Below are 17,538 nucleotides of genomic sequence, written 5' to 3'. Positions count from 1 at the left end.
TTTCCATTATAGAGTTCCAATTGAGGGATCTCCACATGTTTAGGTGGCATGACTTTAACAATATCAATAGAAAGTGGGCTCGCAACATCAAAGGTGGGCACACTAAACTTGGATTGACTCATGGAAGCAATTTGTTGTTGTAAGGAAGACACAGTTTGAGCAAGATTGTTAATTGCCATTTCGGTAGAAGAATTGATGTTAGACATAGGTGATTGAGAAGGTGGTGTGATGTTGTTGAAAGAAGGCATGGAATGAGAATAAAGTGGTGGGACAATATGATAAGTAGGCATTAGTGATGATTGGGTAGGAAAAGGGACACTTAAAGGAGGAATAAAGTTGTTAAAGGAATTTCCCCCTTGTGTCACACTAATTGGTTGAGGAATAATAGGAACACTCATGGAAGACATAGGTAAAGATGGAGGATTAAATGAAGAAGAAGGATTTCCCCCATGTCCTATGGTTGTAGGGATGACAGAAGTAGCCATAATGTTAGATGTGAAAGTAGGAATATTAGTCATAGGATTAGTCAAAGGAATAGAGGAATTGACATGTGTTGAAGGTTTTGAGTAACCTAGGGTTTCGACACAACTCTTGATAGGCATGACGTTAGAATAAACAATATGTGCAATGCCACACAATATATCAATTCCATTCTTATCACTTTGAAGCATGCGCTTAAGACCTTCAATTAATGGAAGAGCTTCACTATTAGGGTACTCTTGGGATATCCATTGTTGAAAGTTGTCAAATTGATTTTCCAATGGAGAAAGTTGATCTAAAGAAACCCTAGTTAAGGCTTCTTCTTCATCATGAGAACCATCAATAGGCACATGATTAGGATGGGAAGAATTAGCATGATCCTCATTAAAGAAGTCACCCAAATTAGGCTCCATCTCCTTGATAATTAAACCTTGGGAAGCCTTAATTCTAATGCTTCGTCTAACAGGGATAGGATAGGTAGGACTAATAGTGGTAAAACTCATGCACTAGAGGGAAAATTTGAATTTTGAATTGTGGAACAAAGTTTACAAAATTGAATAATGCAAAAATGCAAGGAAATAATGATTACAAAATTTGAACTTTGTTGGGGGAAGAGGATGACACAATTTCCAAAAATAAAAGGAAATTGGAATTTTTAAAATTAGGACCAAGGGAATACCACTTAATTTTAAAATTATAATTTTTAAAACAAGGATAGACAATAAATAACCTCTTAACTTAAAAAATTTTCTTGAAAGTTGAAATGTTGAATTTTCAATGTATTTCCGATTCTAGAGGGATCAAAAATCAATAAAATCAACCAATCTTCCGGATTTAAGCTAGTAAATACAGTCATAACAATCTCTCGATATTTTGGGAAAAAAACCGAGGACCGTGGCAGGAAAGCACATGGTCCGACCAACTTGTTTTTAAAGTTTTTAGGGATGGATATTACGATGATTTTAAAGCTAACCCCAAAAAATTGGTGAATTTTACAATCTCTAGATGGGCGAAATGAAGGCGCAAATGTGAACATAGGACCCTATTAGGGTTTTGAAGAAAAAAGACGAATTGAATTGCAATTTTGAAAAGAGTCAAACCTAATGTATAGGGACACCTTGGAAAATATTTATAAATCTGAATGTAACTGAAATTGATTTGAAATTCACACAGAATCCAATTAATTTTTAAAATTAGGGTTTGATGACCTAACCACTTAATTTTAAAATTTGAATTTTGGGAAAAGGGGGGGAAATTGAAAATTTGAATTTGTAGGATTGAAGACAAATCTAAGAACAATAAAAAATCTAAAAATTAAATTGAAATCCAATTTTTGCACAAGTTCAAGATGATTTTTGAAAATTAGGGTTTTAACAAGTAACCTCTTAATTTTGTAAATTTTAATTGCAAATTGAACAAGACAATGAGGAAATTGAATTTGACAATCAAAACAATTTTCAGATCTAAATAAACCACAAGCAATTTTACAAATCACAAGTTCAATTTTAATTTAAAAACTAGGGTTTTTAATGAATTAACCACTAAGTTTGTAGAAAGTTGAAACTTGTAAATGAAAATTATGCAATGTTGTTCAAAGGAAAGCATGCAAGATGTCAAGCTCACCAAAATGTAATGGTGGGAAAATGGTGAATGATAAATCAAGAAGAAAAACTACCCTTTCCCTCAAAGAGAGATGAGAGTTTCGCTATCGATTACCATTCAAGCACTTTTCACCATTACATTAGGAAGGGGGAGAAGATAATTCACTAGATTGAATCTCTCCACACAAAGATGGTAGATTGAATTCTGAATGAATTGGGAATGCTAAGTTGGTCCCCTCTTCCTTGTTTGATCTAGAAATGAAATTGATTGAATTATGTAGTGCAAAAGTGACAAAGAACCGATTATAACTTGAGATCGAAATATGAGATGAAGTTGTGCACTTGGATCTGGCAGTAAAATGTCAAGACAAAGTTGCCCTGCAAATTTGAGGAAAGGTTGCCAGGATCGTGGCGGGAATGTACATGGTCCTCTGAAAAATCCGTGAAATGAAAAAGGGTTTTTCCGCCTCTGCAAATGAAGCCCGAATCCAAAAGTACAGTTGTACATCTGCAACCTACACACAGAAAAGAGAGGAAAATGGGTTGGGATGGGGGGTTTTCCTTTAGGTCAAACCCCAGTTTTGGAATTAACCAAGTAATGAAAGAAAGTACTTGCAAGTAGATGTAAATGAAAGACTGAATTGTAAATCACCTCAAGGGAGGTTGTAGTATCAATGTTGATAGAAATGTTTGTTTGGAATTGTATGTTGAAATCAATCTCCTCTTCAATGGTTGAATCCTTGACTTGAATGCAACACCTAGCCTTGAAGGGAGACTTGAGAATGCTCAATGCTGGAAAAGAATGCTTGAATGCTCTTGAATGCTTGATTGCTTGTACCTACTCCAATCTTATCCAAATTCCACCTATTAAACTTATGCAAACGAGAGAGTGAATTCCCCCTTAAATACATGTTGGTGGATTTGAATTTCGTCATGGGCCGACATCAGGGGAGTTTCCCGCCTGAGGCACAACCCATAATGCATGCTCTAGGAAGGGTCCTACCCTAAAATAGGGTAGGGATAGGGGCGCCATCCCCCTGTCTAAGGGGGGACAGTGGCACCATGCCGCTGTCCTACCCCTTTCTCCAGGGTAGAATGTGGTTGGGGTGATGCAGAGGCCAAGGAAGAAGTTGTTTCTGCAAGCCGAGCAATCTCTGGTATCAGATCAGGCTAGAGGATTCGAGTTCGCATGCGTGAGGACCCTAATGCAGTCGAAAATTTGTAGGGTTGCAATTTTATGACACTACAACTATAAATATTTTTTCTACGAATAATATTTTTTTACCAAGATTTCAATATTATTGGAGGGAGGGTTTTCTTAATGTTTTCCCTACTAGAAATACAAGTTAAAATGTTGAGATTGGTTTCTTACCTTATTAGTTTAAGGGCTTTTTATATCATCAATATGATGGTAATGAGGGTTAACCTCCTCACTATGAATGACCTTTATGTCATACTACCATGGATCAGATGATTACAAAATGTGTGCATTTGCCATTCCTTTGTTTCTAATGAAACATATTGGAAGGGAAAATCTAGAGAGCTTTGCTTCAATTTTGCTAATTTGATTTCAATTTGGTACTATGACTCTTGTGAAGTGTATCTGATTTATAAATTACTAATTTCCTTTGTATATTCTTGCATTGATATTCTTTTATTTTCTTATGAAACTATAGGTCTCAATTTCATTTTGAATGTATAAAATTTTCTATAGACTTCTCTACAATACTCCTTCCTCTTTAGTTGCATTTTTGTCGTACCGTTTACGCATACAATATTTTTCTCTCTTTCGATTCATAAATGTTTTTTGGGTTGTTTTTTATTGTCTTGCTATAATTTTTCCTTAGTCTTTCTCTTTGTACAAAAGTATGGATCCTTTCTTACCTAATCAAAAACTTATTATATGTTGTGATAACACAGTTAAGCTTCCAATTTATGTGATAACACATAGTTCATCTTTAAAAAAAGTAACTAAAAATTAGCTCAAAGTACATTGTATGCCCTTCTGATGCACCTAATTCATGGAGACAACAAAATGGTTCTTGTTTTAGATTCTGACAAATTTAAATTGTAGGCTTTTACATTCTTATCAAGGAAAACCTACCATTTGGTAGCCAAAAATAATCTATTAGAGTTTTTTTTGGTTTTTTGTTTGTGAATGATGGAGATGAACCAAGTCTAGGAGGCATAATAGTTGGTATTAACAACTCATTTATAAAATTTACAAAACAAGCTTATAATATCCTTCTCCATATAGTAAGTGTTTAGAAATAACTTTAGCCCTATAGAATTTAATATAATTAGTTTCTATTCCTGCCAATACAAGGTTACACAAGTCAAAGAAAGCTTAGGAGAAGAAATGCTTTATGATTAATTATATTCAACTCTACTAGTTTGTTGGTGAGGGGAAAGAAAAATCAGGTGAAGGGATTTATCAGTTTGTTCATATTTCACACATCAAAATTCATTTTTATGAATCTTAGTGCAAATTTATTATTTTATATAGATTATTGAAATTAGGGTAAGCTTATATCATCTAACTATCATAAGTTTTCTAGATCCACTATCTTGGCAAAGTGTGATCTTTCTAGGGGTGTGGACCTTAAAGATGTTGCTATTTACAACCGGTTCATTTTTCATGTTTAGGGAGATGATCCTTTTCTTACAGTGGGTTGTAAGTAGACTAAGAGGAATAGGTGTAGACAACCTGTGCAGAAGATTGATCGTGTGGGTTGATGACTCCCTCCTCCACAAGGAGTTTTGAAGATAAATATTGATGGTTCTTCTAGGGGGAATCCTGGTCATGTTGATATTGGGGTGTAGGGCGAGATAGCTCTAGTGTTGTCCAGTTTATTTTTTCAATTTATACAAGATTTCATACGAGTAATTACACGAAGGCTCTTGCCATTTTGTATGCTATGGAAATAGGTTGTGTTCTTGGTTGGAACAAGATTATTTGTGAATCTGATTCACAAGTGGTGGTAACTCTACTGAATGAACAACAACTGGATGATGTTAATTAGTACTTAGCTCTGGTTATTAGATAGGTTCTAAGGTTGTGCAACTCTTTGGAGTTTGTTACTTTTACTCATATTCCTAGGGAGTGGAATAGTGTAGCGGATTGTCTGGCCAAATGGGCTCTTGATTGAATGCAGGGTTGGAATATTGTGGATAGGAGACAATTGTCTTTAGAATTGTCTCACATGTTGGAACAATTAGTTAAGGAGGATAGGGTTGTGTAATGTTATGTTCTCTACTAGGCTGCTAGCCCTTCTTGCTTTGTAATTCTCTTTGTGTTTAATAAATTTTTACCCCTCTTTTAATCAAGAAAAATAAAAGATATACCTCTATCACAAATTTTAAAATCTATCCAAAGGGTTATTTGATAATCAATGTAAGGAAACCATAGATTTAACATACAACTCTGATTACTTAAATTTTATTATAACAAAGGTGACTAATACCGTCAAGCTTATCTCATCTTTTTTTAAATATTCATTTGATTTATGTTTAAGAGGGTTCATATTGATGTCTTTTTATCATGTAGATTTTCTCTATTCAATTAACTTCTAAACTTTCGCTTAAATTAAACACACTTTCAAATAGAAATCCAATCAAATGTCATGTTCAAATTTCACTAAGACATAGCATGCATTCAAATGTAATACGAACAAAATTTTCTAATCATCTATCAATTTTATAACATACAATAATATTTTGAAAATAATTGAATCCAATATTATATTATAGGAAAATTTCACTTGTTGTAGAAGAAAACAAACTACTTAAATAAATTCAGAAGTTAATAATATTTTAATTCAAATTATTTAAGATTCTAGCATAGACAAACTAATAAATCATAATATTTAATTTATTGTTTAAAATATCAATTTAATAATCAAGATATATATTAAATTAAAATCTTACATTATAATATAATTCAACAAATTTAGCTTTTCACCCTCTTATATGGAATGACTGTACTTGATTCACCTAGAATAAGCCTATTGTATTTCATGTTATAATTACCCAAGCTTTTGTCCAAGATATTAATAGGAAAAAAAAACAAAAGACTTTTTCTACCTTAGAAGTGTGACATTTACATTTCACATTATACACTTACATGCACAAGGTGTCATGAGAAAACATAATTACCTATGAAACAACTAGCAATCATGGTCGCACAACAAGACTTCATCACTTGTATGGTAAGATCACTATGACAATCATATAATAAAATAGTGTTTTCTCTATAATGGAGATCAAACACAAGCACTTGATCTTATTCTTTCACAACCATCAATAATAGAATGAGTGACATTAATGCAAGAGCATCTAGTGGTGTAAAGACAATCTTACATCACCCAAAGAATCATGTTTTCCTTTTGATTTGTAAGTTTCTTTATTTGTTTTGGATCCAATGATGATAGTTATGAGGTGTCAGATAGTCAAAAATTTGAAAAGGCCAAAAATAATCACTTGCTATTTTAGTAATTCAGTCTATACAAGCACGTGTGGACATAAAAATTGACCCCAAAGAGAATCATCTTAATATCCAATATTGTTTGGGAAATATTAAAGTTTTAGTCTCAAGAAATTTCTTCTATAAAGCTTCATGCTCAAATTTGGAGACCTTAGAAGACAAAAAAAAGCTTGAGAAATGGATGGAATGATCTTTAGATAAATTCAATGTTGTAGATCTCTTCACGAGCTTCCCAAGAATATATTATGATACCAAATAAGATACTCGAGTCAAAAGTTATGGTCCCTGAAAGTTGTGCTACCAAATTTCAATTTTCAAATAAAAATTCTTCTCAGGTAGGAAAATGAATGGTTACACTTTCTAGAACATTCTAAGGTGGTTATTGGTGCCAAATAAAAAGGGGAATGGAGGTTAGAGAGGATATCTCCATCAATGCAAATTGTGGCTTTGAATTGTAGAGTTTTCTAAGTGAGTTGTTCTTTTTTACAATGAGTTAATCCATGAGGTTGTAGCGATGTAATTTATTTTGGTGAAGAATTGAAAGTGGGTAGTTTTCCTTCTTGCATTTTCTGTGTTAATATCTATTTTTGTGCTATTTTTAGTGCTAGGTGGAGAAGCCCTTCATTAAGTGGTATTAGAGTGTGTAAGTAGATTGTTGAATGTGAGACAGTTTGTACCAAGACTTGTGGTTGGGGATTTGTGAGAAAAGTGATCAAAATGCCTCTACAAAGAAACCATGGTGGTTGAATAAATATTGTTTTAATAGAAGAGTATTTTAGAGCCCTACAAAGACACGAGGAACTATGTAGATAGTTTGAGCCAAGTGGAAGAGATGAAAGTGAAGATGAAGATGAAGGACATTTTGAAGAAGAGCAAGATGCACTTGGAGATCTAGAGCAAGTTAGATTGGTAAAGGCCATCTTCAAGATTGGAAACATGCCAATGGTTGAAGTTTCCACATTTTGTAGAAAACTTAACCTGGTAGAAGAGTTGATTGTTTGGATCAATGATATGGAGGAATACTTGAAGTTTGAGGAAATAGATGATCTTGAGAAGGTCAAATTTGCAAATACCAAGTTGAAGGGTCTTGTTAGTATTTGGTAGAAGGAAGTACAACTAGAAAGAAATTAAAGAGAAAAGTAAAATATAACAATATGGTATTGGATGGTGGAAAATTTGAAGAGACAACTCATTCTTGTTGATTATGAGTTAAGAGTTGTTGAAGAAAGTACGCAAGTCTCTCAAAGAATCCACAAAAGAGTTCTACAGGGTATTGATCAAAATAGTCCATTTTGAGCCCAATAAGGAGAAGGTATCCCATTATATAAAGGGGTTGAAGCCAAGCATTCAAGAGGACCTAGCTTTGGTAAGGATGATCACTATCGATGCTTTTTTACTTATCTATTCTTAAATTTGCTTTTCAATGTGAGACAATTTCTTTAGTATAAAAATTAAAAAATCTATTGTTATCATGGGAACATGAGGACAACTCCCTAAAACTCCCTCACAAATGATTATTAAAAGGATAAACCAATAGACACAAAAAGACATTACTCTAGATCATATGTAATGATATAATAAAAAATAAATATCTATACACATAACATTTTAATGAATACAACATAATATATAGAACAAATGATCTAACATCATGTACATAAAGTAAAACAAGCTCAACACAACACATACATGTGAAAATATAATAAATCTTAAATTTTTCTTTTTTATTGATCAAAGCAAAAAAAAATTATAACAAGAAAAATAAACAACAGTCCAAAGGAATGACTGCACAGAAAAGAAAGATTAAGCCATCAAACCATGTCTAACAGCTGGTCCAACCAGCTCACAATACAAAGTCAAAATGCAAAAATTATTCCTACCATCCATGCAACAACATATCAAGGAAATGCACACCCAGTCGATCCAGCCAGCTCACTAAACATGACAACAATATGGATGATAAGTATAATAACTCAAAAAGTCATTTATAGAAATTATTAGCTTCAACCCTCCATGTTCACAGCTGAATATTGGTCAAGGAGATGGTGGTAGATACAGCAGACACTTAGATGCGATCAAACATCAGTTTTTGCAGCTTCATGAAGGAGAATAAACTTTATCTTAGTCAAGGCTTTCAAACATATATAGATCATAAAAAATAACCAGCTAATAAGGAAGCTCAGCAAGAAATTATGGACTATTATGAAATAGTTCCATTCTCCTGCTGCTGCCATTCAGTATAGTTGACCACAATGGCAATTATTTGTGCCCTTTGCCAGGTGTACAAAGTAGAAAGTGTAAGGGCAAACACCATTCCCAAGATCTTGAGCCGGTAATTGTTGGGGATCTTCTAAAGCCTGCACCCGGCGGCCTGACCTGTTACAACCAACCAAATCCACAGGGTTAACAATGGCCACATTTGATGTATAAAGATCCATAGATTCAATCAGCATCCACTACGAATAAAACTCTTTACATTCGAGGCAGTCTCAAATGTCTATAACTTGCTTTCTATAGGCTCTTGGGTTTCCTTAAATGTCCCATCTATTTGGTTGTTTCAGTTGCATTCTTTACACTAGTTAAAGCTCTTGTTCATCACTGGCAATTATTTGTGCCCTTTGCCAGGTGTCTGGAACAAAGTAGTATGTGCGAGGGCAAACGCCACTCCCAAGATCTTGAGCCGGTAATTGTTGGGGATCTTCTAAAGCCTGCAGCCGGCCAGACCTGTTACAAATAACCAAATCCACAGGGTTAACAATGGCCACATTTGATGCATAATGATGCACACATTCAATCAACATCCATTTAAAATAAATCTCTTTACATTTAAGGCTGTCTCAAATGCGACAATCTCTCTAACTTGCTTTCTATAGGCTCTTGGATTTTCCTTAAATGTCCCATCTATTTGGTTGTCTCAGTTGCATTCTTTATACTGGGTAAAGCTGTTGTTCATCACTGCATTTGGAGTATGTAAAATCACTTGCTCATTATGGCCTGTTCAAGTAGTAAGAAAAATTCCAATGTTCAGCATGGTCTCAGAGCCAGTGTTACTCTGTAGCAAGGATATCAATCTGTATGTGGATTGAAGAGTGTGTTTAAAATCACAATCCGCATATCTAGAAAGAACCTGAAAGCCTTGCTAGATGCTAACATTTGTGCCAAGAAACCAGTCACAATCTTCTAGTTTGAAGAGTGGGTTGATTTTGCTGGTAGCTTATAAATGTAGGCTTAGCCCACAAGGATACATAAGTAGTTAAGGAGCAATGGATTTTACTTGGTGAAAAGTTGTTAATATCTTAATCCATTACTTTGAGAACAACAAAGGAATTGTTTCCTTTGGATACCTATTCCTGTACAAACTCAATATTTTTTAATTGCTACTCAAAAAAAATTGTTCTGTATCTCAAGTTATTTAGAATTGGAGTTAATTAGGCAAACAGAATCTACAGGGTAAAAAGATCTAGGAGTCAGACAATGTACTCAAGCCCTCCAATATAATCTACATAATGCCATGGATGTGAGCAATACTGATGCATGTCTTCCCTGAAATGTTTTTATCAAAGGGTATAGTATTTTTAAGAAAGGCATAAAAGGAAGAAGATATAATATAGTTTGAAGCAAAATTGTTGAAGTAAATGGACAAATGGTTGATTTACTAATAAAAATATAATATAACAGTGGTCAGTTCACACAAAAATTTTTATGGCAAATTCAGATGAGCATAAAAGTATACACTTCATTCTATATACTGCAGAGTTATCATCAGGAAAAGTATAAGATACAGAACTTGGAAAACTTCATGCAAGCCCTGCGAGTCCAGCCAATCTGGTGGTTGACATTGTCATGAACCACAAGATAACCCTGCAAAGATATGTCTGTAAAACCAAATACATCATTCAGATGACTATTAAGAAGATTGAATTAATGCTCAAGATAAAAGCCTTACTGGCATCTGGCACATGGAAATTTATGAACAAGGAATAACAGCTTCAAAAAACACAACTAGAAGAAGTAAAACTACATATATCATATGCAATTCCAATTACCTCCAATGACATTGTAGGGACTAATATCGGTGCCATCAAGTATCCCTAAACAGACATTGCCTTTAGTCTGCTTATATGTGATGGGTGGTCAAAATGTTTTATTAGTGGAGAATTCATAAAATATTGAACAATAAATAGATTGAGGTATTGTGTCTTGACAGAAGTCACCTTGTTATAATAAATTTTAAGGAATGGAATTTGTATGGTGTTAAAGTTCCTGCATCCTTACATTGATTATCAAATAGCCCTCAGGAGTGATTTCGAGATTTGCTTCTTCGAAGTTGAATGTTAATGGTTTGAAGTATAATGTTACATCTGCAATGGATCTGGTAAGCTCACAAGAATTAGATGATAGGATCTTGCTCGAATATATAATCCGTGTTAAATGAGAATTCTCAAGTACGATTCATAAAAATATATTCTCACTGTGCGAAATATGAACAAACGAACAAATCCCTCCAACCTGAATCGCTTTTCCCCTCGCCAACAGACTGGCAGGGTTATATCTGATGAATCTTGTACCAATTGATCTCCTAAGCTTTCTTTGATCTGTATCAACCTTGCATTGTCAGAAATAGAAACAAAATGACATAAGGTTAAGGCTATTTCTAAACACTTACTGCAGAGACAAGAGCGCCATAAGCTTTTTTTGTGAAGTATGTATATGTGCTGCCACTGTCGAATATTATGCCTCCTAGACTTTTTTCATCACCGTCCTTTGCAAGAGGTTTTCCGCCATAGATCATTTGTGCAGGTCCCACATGGTAGTATCTCCTGATAAGTAAAGAACGATTTGTGACTGGATGCTCATAGATTTTCTTAGATAAGTAAGGGTTCAAGAATTTCCATTTTACATAAAATTAGAATATTAGAGGTTATCAGGTTTGCCCTCCTTTAAATATATTAACAGTTGATACCAACAAGATAGAGGATGGCAAAATAAACTGATTTAAAGATGACAGAAACCAACCTCCAAATTTAGGGGTCAAAGCTATTAACATTTATGTTTGAGATTGATGTTTTCTTTTTTTCCATCTCTGTTTAAATTTTTTTAGAAGAATGTCAAAGCATGCAATTTAAATTTGTCAGAAGTTAAAACAAGAAACATTTTGTTTCTATGAATGAGGTGTATCAGAAGGACAGACAATGTACTTAGGGCTGTGTTTTAGGCTTTAGCTTCCTTCTAGGGATGGATATTTTATGTAAATATCTTAACGCATAAGTTGAAACCTAAACTTTGTGTTATCATGACATATGAGACCTGTAAGCTGTTTCTATTGAAAGAAAAACATTTTTGAATCAGGACAGGAAAAAAAATTGTATTCTTAAATGGCAGGACAAGAATGCAACCAAAGAGGAAGGAGGATTATAGAGAAGAGAGTCTGCAGCAAACTTTACACTTGCTTTATATTCATGACGTATTGATTTGATCCAAACCAATCCATTTCCATATTTGGTAACCATGGATTAAAATAATTGTGCATCTTTATGATAGTCATGAAATCCTTGACCATGTTGCTTCTAGCATCAGAGAAGGGAAAGCTTGGTGTTTATACTTGCTGTTGCCATGTGTAAATAATTTTCACTGAATGCCAGTTATAATTATAACCGGGAGATAAACTTCAAAGCTGAATGTAGTAGGTGTATCAAAAGATGAGGCTGTGAATTAGGGCTCTCTCTTGAATAGACAGATATTAGGAGAAAGGTGAATCAGATTCGGACAAGTGATTGGTAAAAACAGTTGGAGCCAGATATTGTAAACATTCCAAAGTCTAAACAAACCGAACAAATGATCCAGTTCAGGAGAATAAGGTCTAAATAATGATTAAGACATCTTATCTGAAGAATTCAGTTCTGTCCACATAAGTAGTTCCAGGTAAGAATAGCCTAATTCAATTCCTAGTCTCTATCAGCTAAGATGTCACAAAATGTGAAGCCAAAGAATTCAAAGGCAGAAGAATCTGACAAACTACAGTGTCAAAGAATACTGGCAGCTAAGGTGTCACAAAATGTGAAGCCAAAGAATTCAAAGGCAGAAGAATCTGACAAACTAGAGTGTCAAAGAATAATGGCAGAGTGAGAGATGATTTCTATTGAACAAAAAATAGTCCTTGTGATAGATAATGATAATGAACTTTAGCCATATAAAGATTAAGTTCCAATACTTTGATGAAACTTTTGCCTTCTCAGAATTTTATATAGAAACAAAGAAAGAAAGATTATTTTATAGTTCATGATACTGGACCATCTGTATGTGGGTCTACATTTACAGATGGCTTATAGTAATATGGGACTACCCTGTATTCCTTGCAGGAGACACCTGAGTGTGCTACAAACAAGATGTACAAAACTTATCCCCGTTTGAAATTTGAACTTATGACCTCTCTTTTAGGAATCAGCTAAAGAATATCCTAACAAACAGACTTTGACCTTTCAATTCAAGAAATGAGAGAGAAAAAGTGTGAGGTTCTTTAATCAACTTACAATTTTGGCCCGCGAAGCAGAGGAACCCAGGTCATGGACGAGGTAGGAACATGATCATCACCAAAGAACATATATCCCCCCCTTTTCCCTCCTCCAGCAATACAGAGACCTATGACATTCTTGATGAGGCCTTGCTTTTCCCATTGAGATGGAAGGCTTGCTATTCCACTGCTCAGACCCAAAACACCATCTGTAGCTTGCTTCCCTTCCAAAGACCCATATTGGTGATATCCACACCTGTCACAGGAAAAATGAAAGTCACTGATACCCTCAAATTCTTTTCCATAACAATAAAGGAAAACGCCAAGATTCACATGAAGTTGTGAATGGCCAGAGTCCTATACATTTAATATATCTTAGTCCCTTAGATGCTTAAGAACATTGTCTCTGGGCTTATTAGCTTCTCTAATTCATGATCTTTCTCAAGTTTTGGCACTTTTAGCAAATGAGAGGAAAAAGAAAGGAAAAAGTCATACCCAAATACAGAATCAGTCCTGACGATGGTGCCATTGGTGAGTCTTACCGTGAAGCTGTCCCTAATAAGAATTCCCAACGAGGACCCTTTATCAGCATATCTAATATCATAATCACACTGCTCCGAAGAACTCTTACATTCATATTTTTTATGACTCGCTTTCTGCACAGGTTCACACAGAGGATGCGTGCATGATACCCCTGAGCGTGATCGTGGTTTGTACCATTGATGGGGTGTCTGTAGAAAACGAAAGTAACCATTTGAATCAGAAACTGAAAAACATAAATAACGTTTATACCCACCATGGACTGCTACAAGAAATCATGGCTATACCGATGCCAATGAGCATCCGAAGAGCCCAAACTTGTTAAATTAGTCATAGAATACATGTGGCGTTTCTGAAATTGTATACAAAAATACATATGGGTCGTGATAGTTATTTACCTTGCCACAACTTCGGCAGGGGGCATCACACTGAAGCCATGTTAAGTCACTGCCAGTGTCTATATCTAAATAATATTCCTTGGGGGGACTACCAATATATGCAATCATGTAGTAAATCCTGCAATTCAGTTTGCATATTCATGAGCTTTAAGTTTGGAATCCAGAATGAGAATAAATTTTTGAAAGTTTGATCTTTTTCCTTACCCATCTGGAAAAACATTGCCTTCCACTTTAAATACAGTAGTCTTTACAGCTGCTTGAAATTTCCTGCCAATTCTCTGGATGTCTTGTTCAACTACTGAGGAAATCTGGGATTGTTCATTCTTGGGATAAATAGGGTATACATCTGCTTCTCCTAAAGACACGACAGCCAGCAGAAAAAAGAGCCTTTTTATGACTCTCATTTCCATATTCCCCATCAGCCAGATCTCTCTCAATTTTACAACACTTATTCTCAGCAGACGAAGAGACAAAACAGCAATAAGTAGAATGCTTGTTCACGGTTGAGGATGTTCTGTATTGCACGAAGCTTCCTTAATGCAATACTACTCGCGTTTATGTTTCTACGGTTGTATTCCCTTTCATTTGGAAAGGGGGTAAACAATTTTATATTCTACCCCTAGTCTTTCAATTGACCCACTAGAAGGATAGGGAGATAGCTAATTTTGGGTATTTTTAACTTTCAAATACTATATCAGATTTCGATTTTTTTTTGTTGTTTCTGTGTATGATTGAACTGTTTATAACTAAGTATCTGGGTAGTAACTCTTTTGTCAATGAGCTTTAGTTCTACTGTTAAAAGGTTCTTAATCAAACTATCAGAAATCAAGTCTTGTTGAGTGCAAAGTTCTTATATCATAAGAATACAGAGGTTAGAATGGATGAATAATTATGACCTTCTTCAGTCAACAAAAATAATTTAAAAAAAATTAATTTAAATTAATTAAATGAAAAATGTGAGATATATTTATTTAGAGTTAAAATGAGATTAATTTGAATCACTATCTATCTTTATTCAGAAGGAATATGAAATTAAATTATTACTTGATGATCACAAAAAAATATGAGTAGAAAGTTATATATTTAAAAAATCAAAATAAAACTAATAAAATTTTAATGGAAAGAAAATTAAAATAGTAAGATTAAGTATATATCTATGAAGAGACAATTATAAATTTATATAGAAAGATGAAAAAAGTTTGTGATGTCACCCTGGACCCTATTGATATATGGTGCAAATCTGATGATTACCCTGTTAGACCCTATTTGTGTTACTTAAATGAATTTATTGTTATTTATGCATCTTGCTTTCCAAAAACATTAAAATACAAATGTAAAAAGCATAAATAAGAAATCACAAAAAAGAAATTAAAAAAATAAATTCCAAATAAGAAAATAAAACAAAAAGGATGAACAAAGGAATCCAAATAATAAAGCAAAGAAATGATTAAGGAAGACTAATGAATTTTCATGGAGGAACGTTGGCCGAAGAAATAGAAATAGGCATGCAAATCAAAGGAATGCGAAACTTAGAAAAGACAATGTCCAAATATATACATCATTTCCTATTTTATATGACCAACTTTTCTTATCATGAATAATTAAAACCATTAAATGTAACTTTCAACAAATAAAGTGGCTCTTTCCATGGTGCACGGAGAAATGTGTGTTGAAATTAAAGTATAAATGTAAAAAATATTAAAAATTAAAAAAAATTGTTATTGTAAAAAATAGTTGTATGTTGAATATGATATTGTGTGGAAGATTTCACAATTAACATGCACTCAAGATCTTTTTCTTTTTCTTCTTCTTTTTTGGTCTATTATCATTAATAGATATTTAAGTTGATAGGTTTTTGTTATCGGAAAATTGTCACTCTTGCTAAAATATTTTTCGGCCACATTTTATGATACATGTTTTTGACAGTTTGTGAGTATTTTCTAAATTTTCCTGTCACGTTTTTTTTTAATCAGTAAAGGCCTATACAAAAACCATAAGCATAAGAATAACCATAGTATCTAATTTTAAACATAAATATATAGCCAAAATTAACTATAACCAAAGTCTTAGATTAAACAGTCAAGAAAGTAATTATTTTTAACCGGGCCAAAATGAGAAACCTAGCTTGCAGTTTCATTTGAGGGTTCGGATTGAGGCAATTCGCGTCCACGACCAGACCCCCCGACGACCAATTTTCCTGCCACGCTTGTTTGCACACATTTTGAGCACATTTTGGAGTACAAAGAAATAAATTAATTGTTTGGTGATAGCCGATAGTAATAAAAAAGCAAGCAATAGTCAAATATGTTTAGTTACAAGTGTGATGCACGAGGCAAATACCATGCGATACATAATTTCCCCCGCTTGTAAATCATGAGGACATCTAATTAAATTTATTGCCATTTATGGCTACCGTTGATGTTATTTTCTATGTGGTATTTGCATCTGGGTTTTCAAATGTTTGTGTTGTAGAGCACTCTCTTTGTCATTTGCTCAATGAAACAAAAAATTGAAGGAAGTTGCATATAATAACAATATTGTCTGGAATTTGGGTGATATTTTTTCTCATTTGAAATTGGTAATCAGAGAAGTGGAGATTTCGAAGGTTTGTCACATGTGTAAGTCAGTTATTTCTTACTTCTATTTGCACTGTGTTTTGATTTTGTATTTCTTATTTTTATTTAGAATGTGTTGTGCTTTTTTGTGTTTCTTATGAGAAATAGTTAAAGCTTTGAAATATGGGTGTAATTATTTTTTAGAATTTTAAAAATCGGGTTCGAAAGGTTTTTTTTTTCTTTTCAAAATGTTAATTTGGATTTTGCAAACAGTCATTAATTTATGCGTATTCTTTCAAAAATATATTTGAGTGCTTAGGGTTTTAAAAAAAAATGCTTTACTTCCATCCGCAAAATGCTAAATTAGAACATGTTGTGCTTTTTTGTGTTCCTCATGAGAAGCAACTAAAGCTTTGAAACATGGGTGTAAAAGGGTTCTGGAAAGATTTGCGCTTTTTTATCAAGACAATGGTATTAGAGATTGTTGGATTTAGTCAACCATTTTTGCTGCTAGGATATGTTGTTGTCATTGATGTCAATATATTCCTATGATCTATTCTGGTGAGTTTGGGAAGATCTTCTGATCCGGTTTTAAAGTTTGGTTTTGGTGATCATTGTTTTGCAGAATCTGGTATTTCATCTGGTATGATCAGATCTTGTACTGAGACTTTGGGATATTGTCTTGGATGATCTTGTGAATCTTCATTTTAAATGGTTCGTGCTTAGGTGCTCCGCAAGTTATCTTTTCTCGTGACAGTTGCTGATTGGTTGTGTTCTTGAGCTTCTAGATGTTGATTGATGAAGATTTGAAAAGTGGTGTTGGCGTAGCTGTTCTGGATGATTCTAACATGTTTGCTGGTGTTTCCTAGTTATTTCCTATTTGTTTTGGCAATCCCAATTGATCGGTGTGTGAGTCTTTGGTGATTTCTATGAACAGGTGTTGATTTTTGTCTTATGTTGTATTTCTAGT

General features: G+C 33.8%; 1 protein-coding gene across 4 annotated transcripts; it reads right to left on the bottom strand.

Annotated features, from left to right (window-relative positions):
- Positions 1-8,533: 8,533 nt before the first annotated feature.
- Positions 8,534-14,588, bottom strand: LOC131043086 (aspartyl protease APCB1). Of its 4 annotated transcripts, none has more exons than XR_009105360.2 (11): positions 14,218-14,586; positions 14,014-14,131; positions 13,571-13,806; positions 13,095-13,331; positions 11,231-11,384; positions 11,074-11,159; positions 10,840-10,936; positions 10,611-10,677; positions 10,352-10,439; positions 9,041-9,288; positions 8,809-8,940 (listed from the first exon to the last, which is right to left on the bottom strand). XR_009105360.2 is itself a non-coding variant. In XM_057976433.2 (11 exons), exons 1-10 carry the CDS (start codon positions 14,430-14,432, stop codon positions 9,144-9,146), a joined length of 1,443 nt encoding a protein of 480 aa, XP_057832416.2. In that variant the 5' UTR covers positions 14,433-14,587; the 3' UTR covers positions 8,811-8,940; positions 9,139-9,143. The 4 variants fall into 4 exon arrangements, 3 of the variants coding, with proteins under 3 accessions (XP_057832414.2, XP_057832415.2, XP_057832416.2); XM_057976433.2 differs by having other exon boundaries at positions 8,811-8,940; positions 9,139-9,288; positions 14,218-14,587; XM_057976431.2 differs by lacking the exon at positions 9,041-9,288 and having other exon boundaries at positions 8,534-8,940; positions 14,218-14,588.
- Between the last annotated feature and the right edge of the window lie 2,950 nt (positions 14,589-17,538).

Source organism: Cryptomeria japonica, chromosome 5, assembly GCF_030272615.1.
Source record: "Cryptomeria japonica chromosome 5, Sugi_1.0, whole genome shotgun sequence".
NCBI lineage: Eukaryota > Viridiplantae > Streptophyta > Pinopsida > Cupressales > Cupressaceae > Cryptomeria > Cryptomeria japonica.
This window is presented reverse-complemented; position numbering and strand designations above follow the sequence as displayed.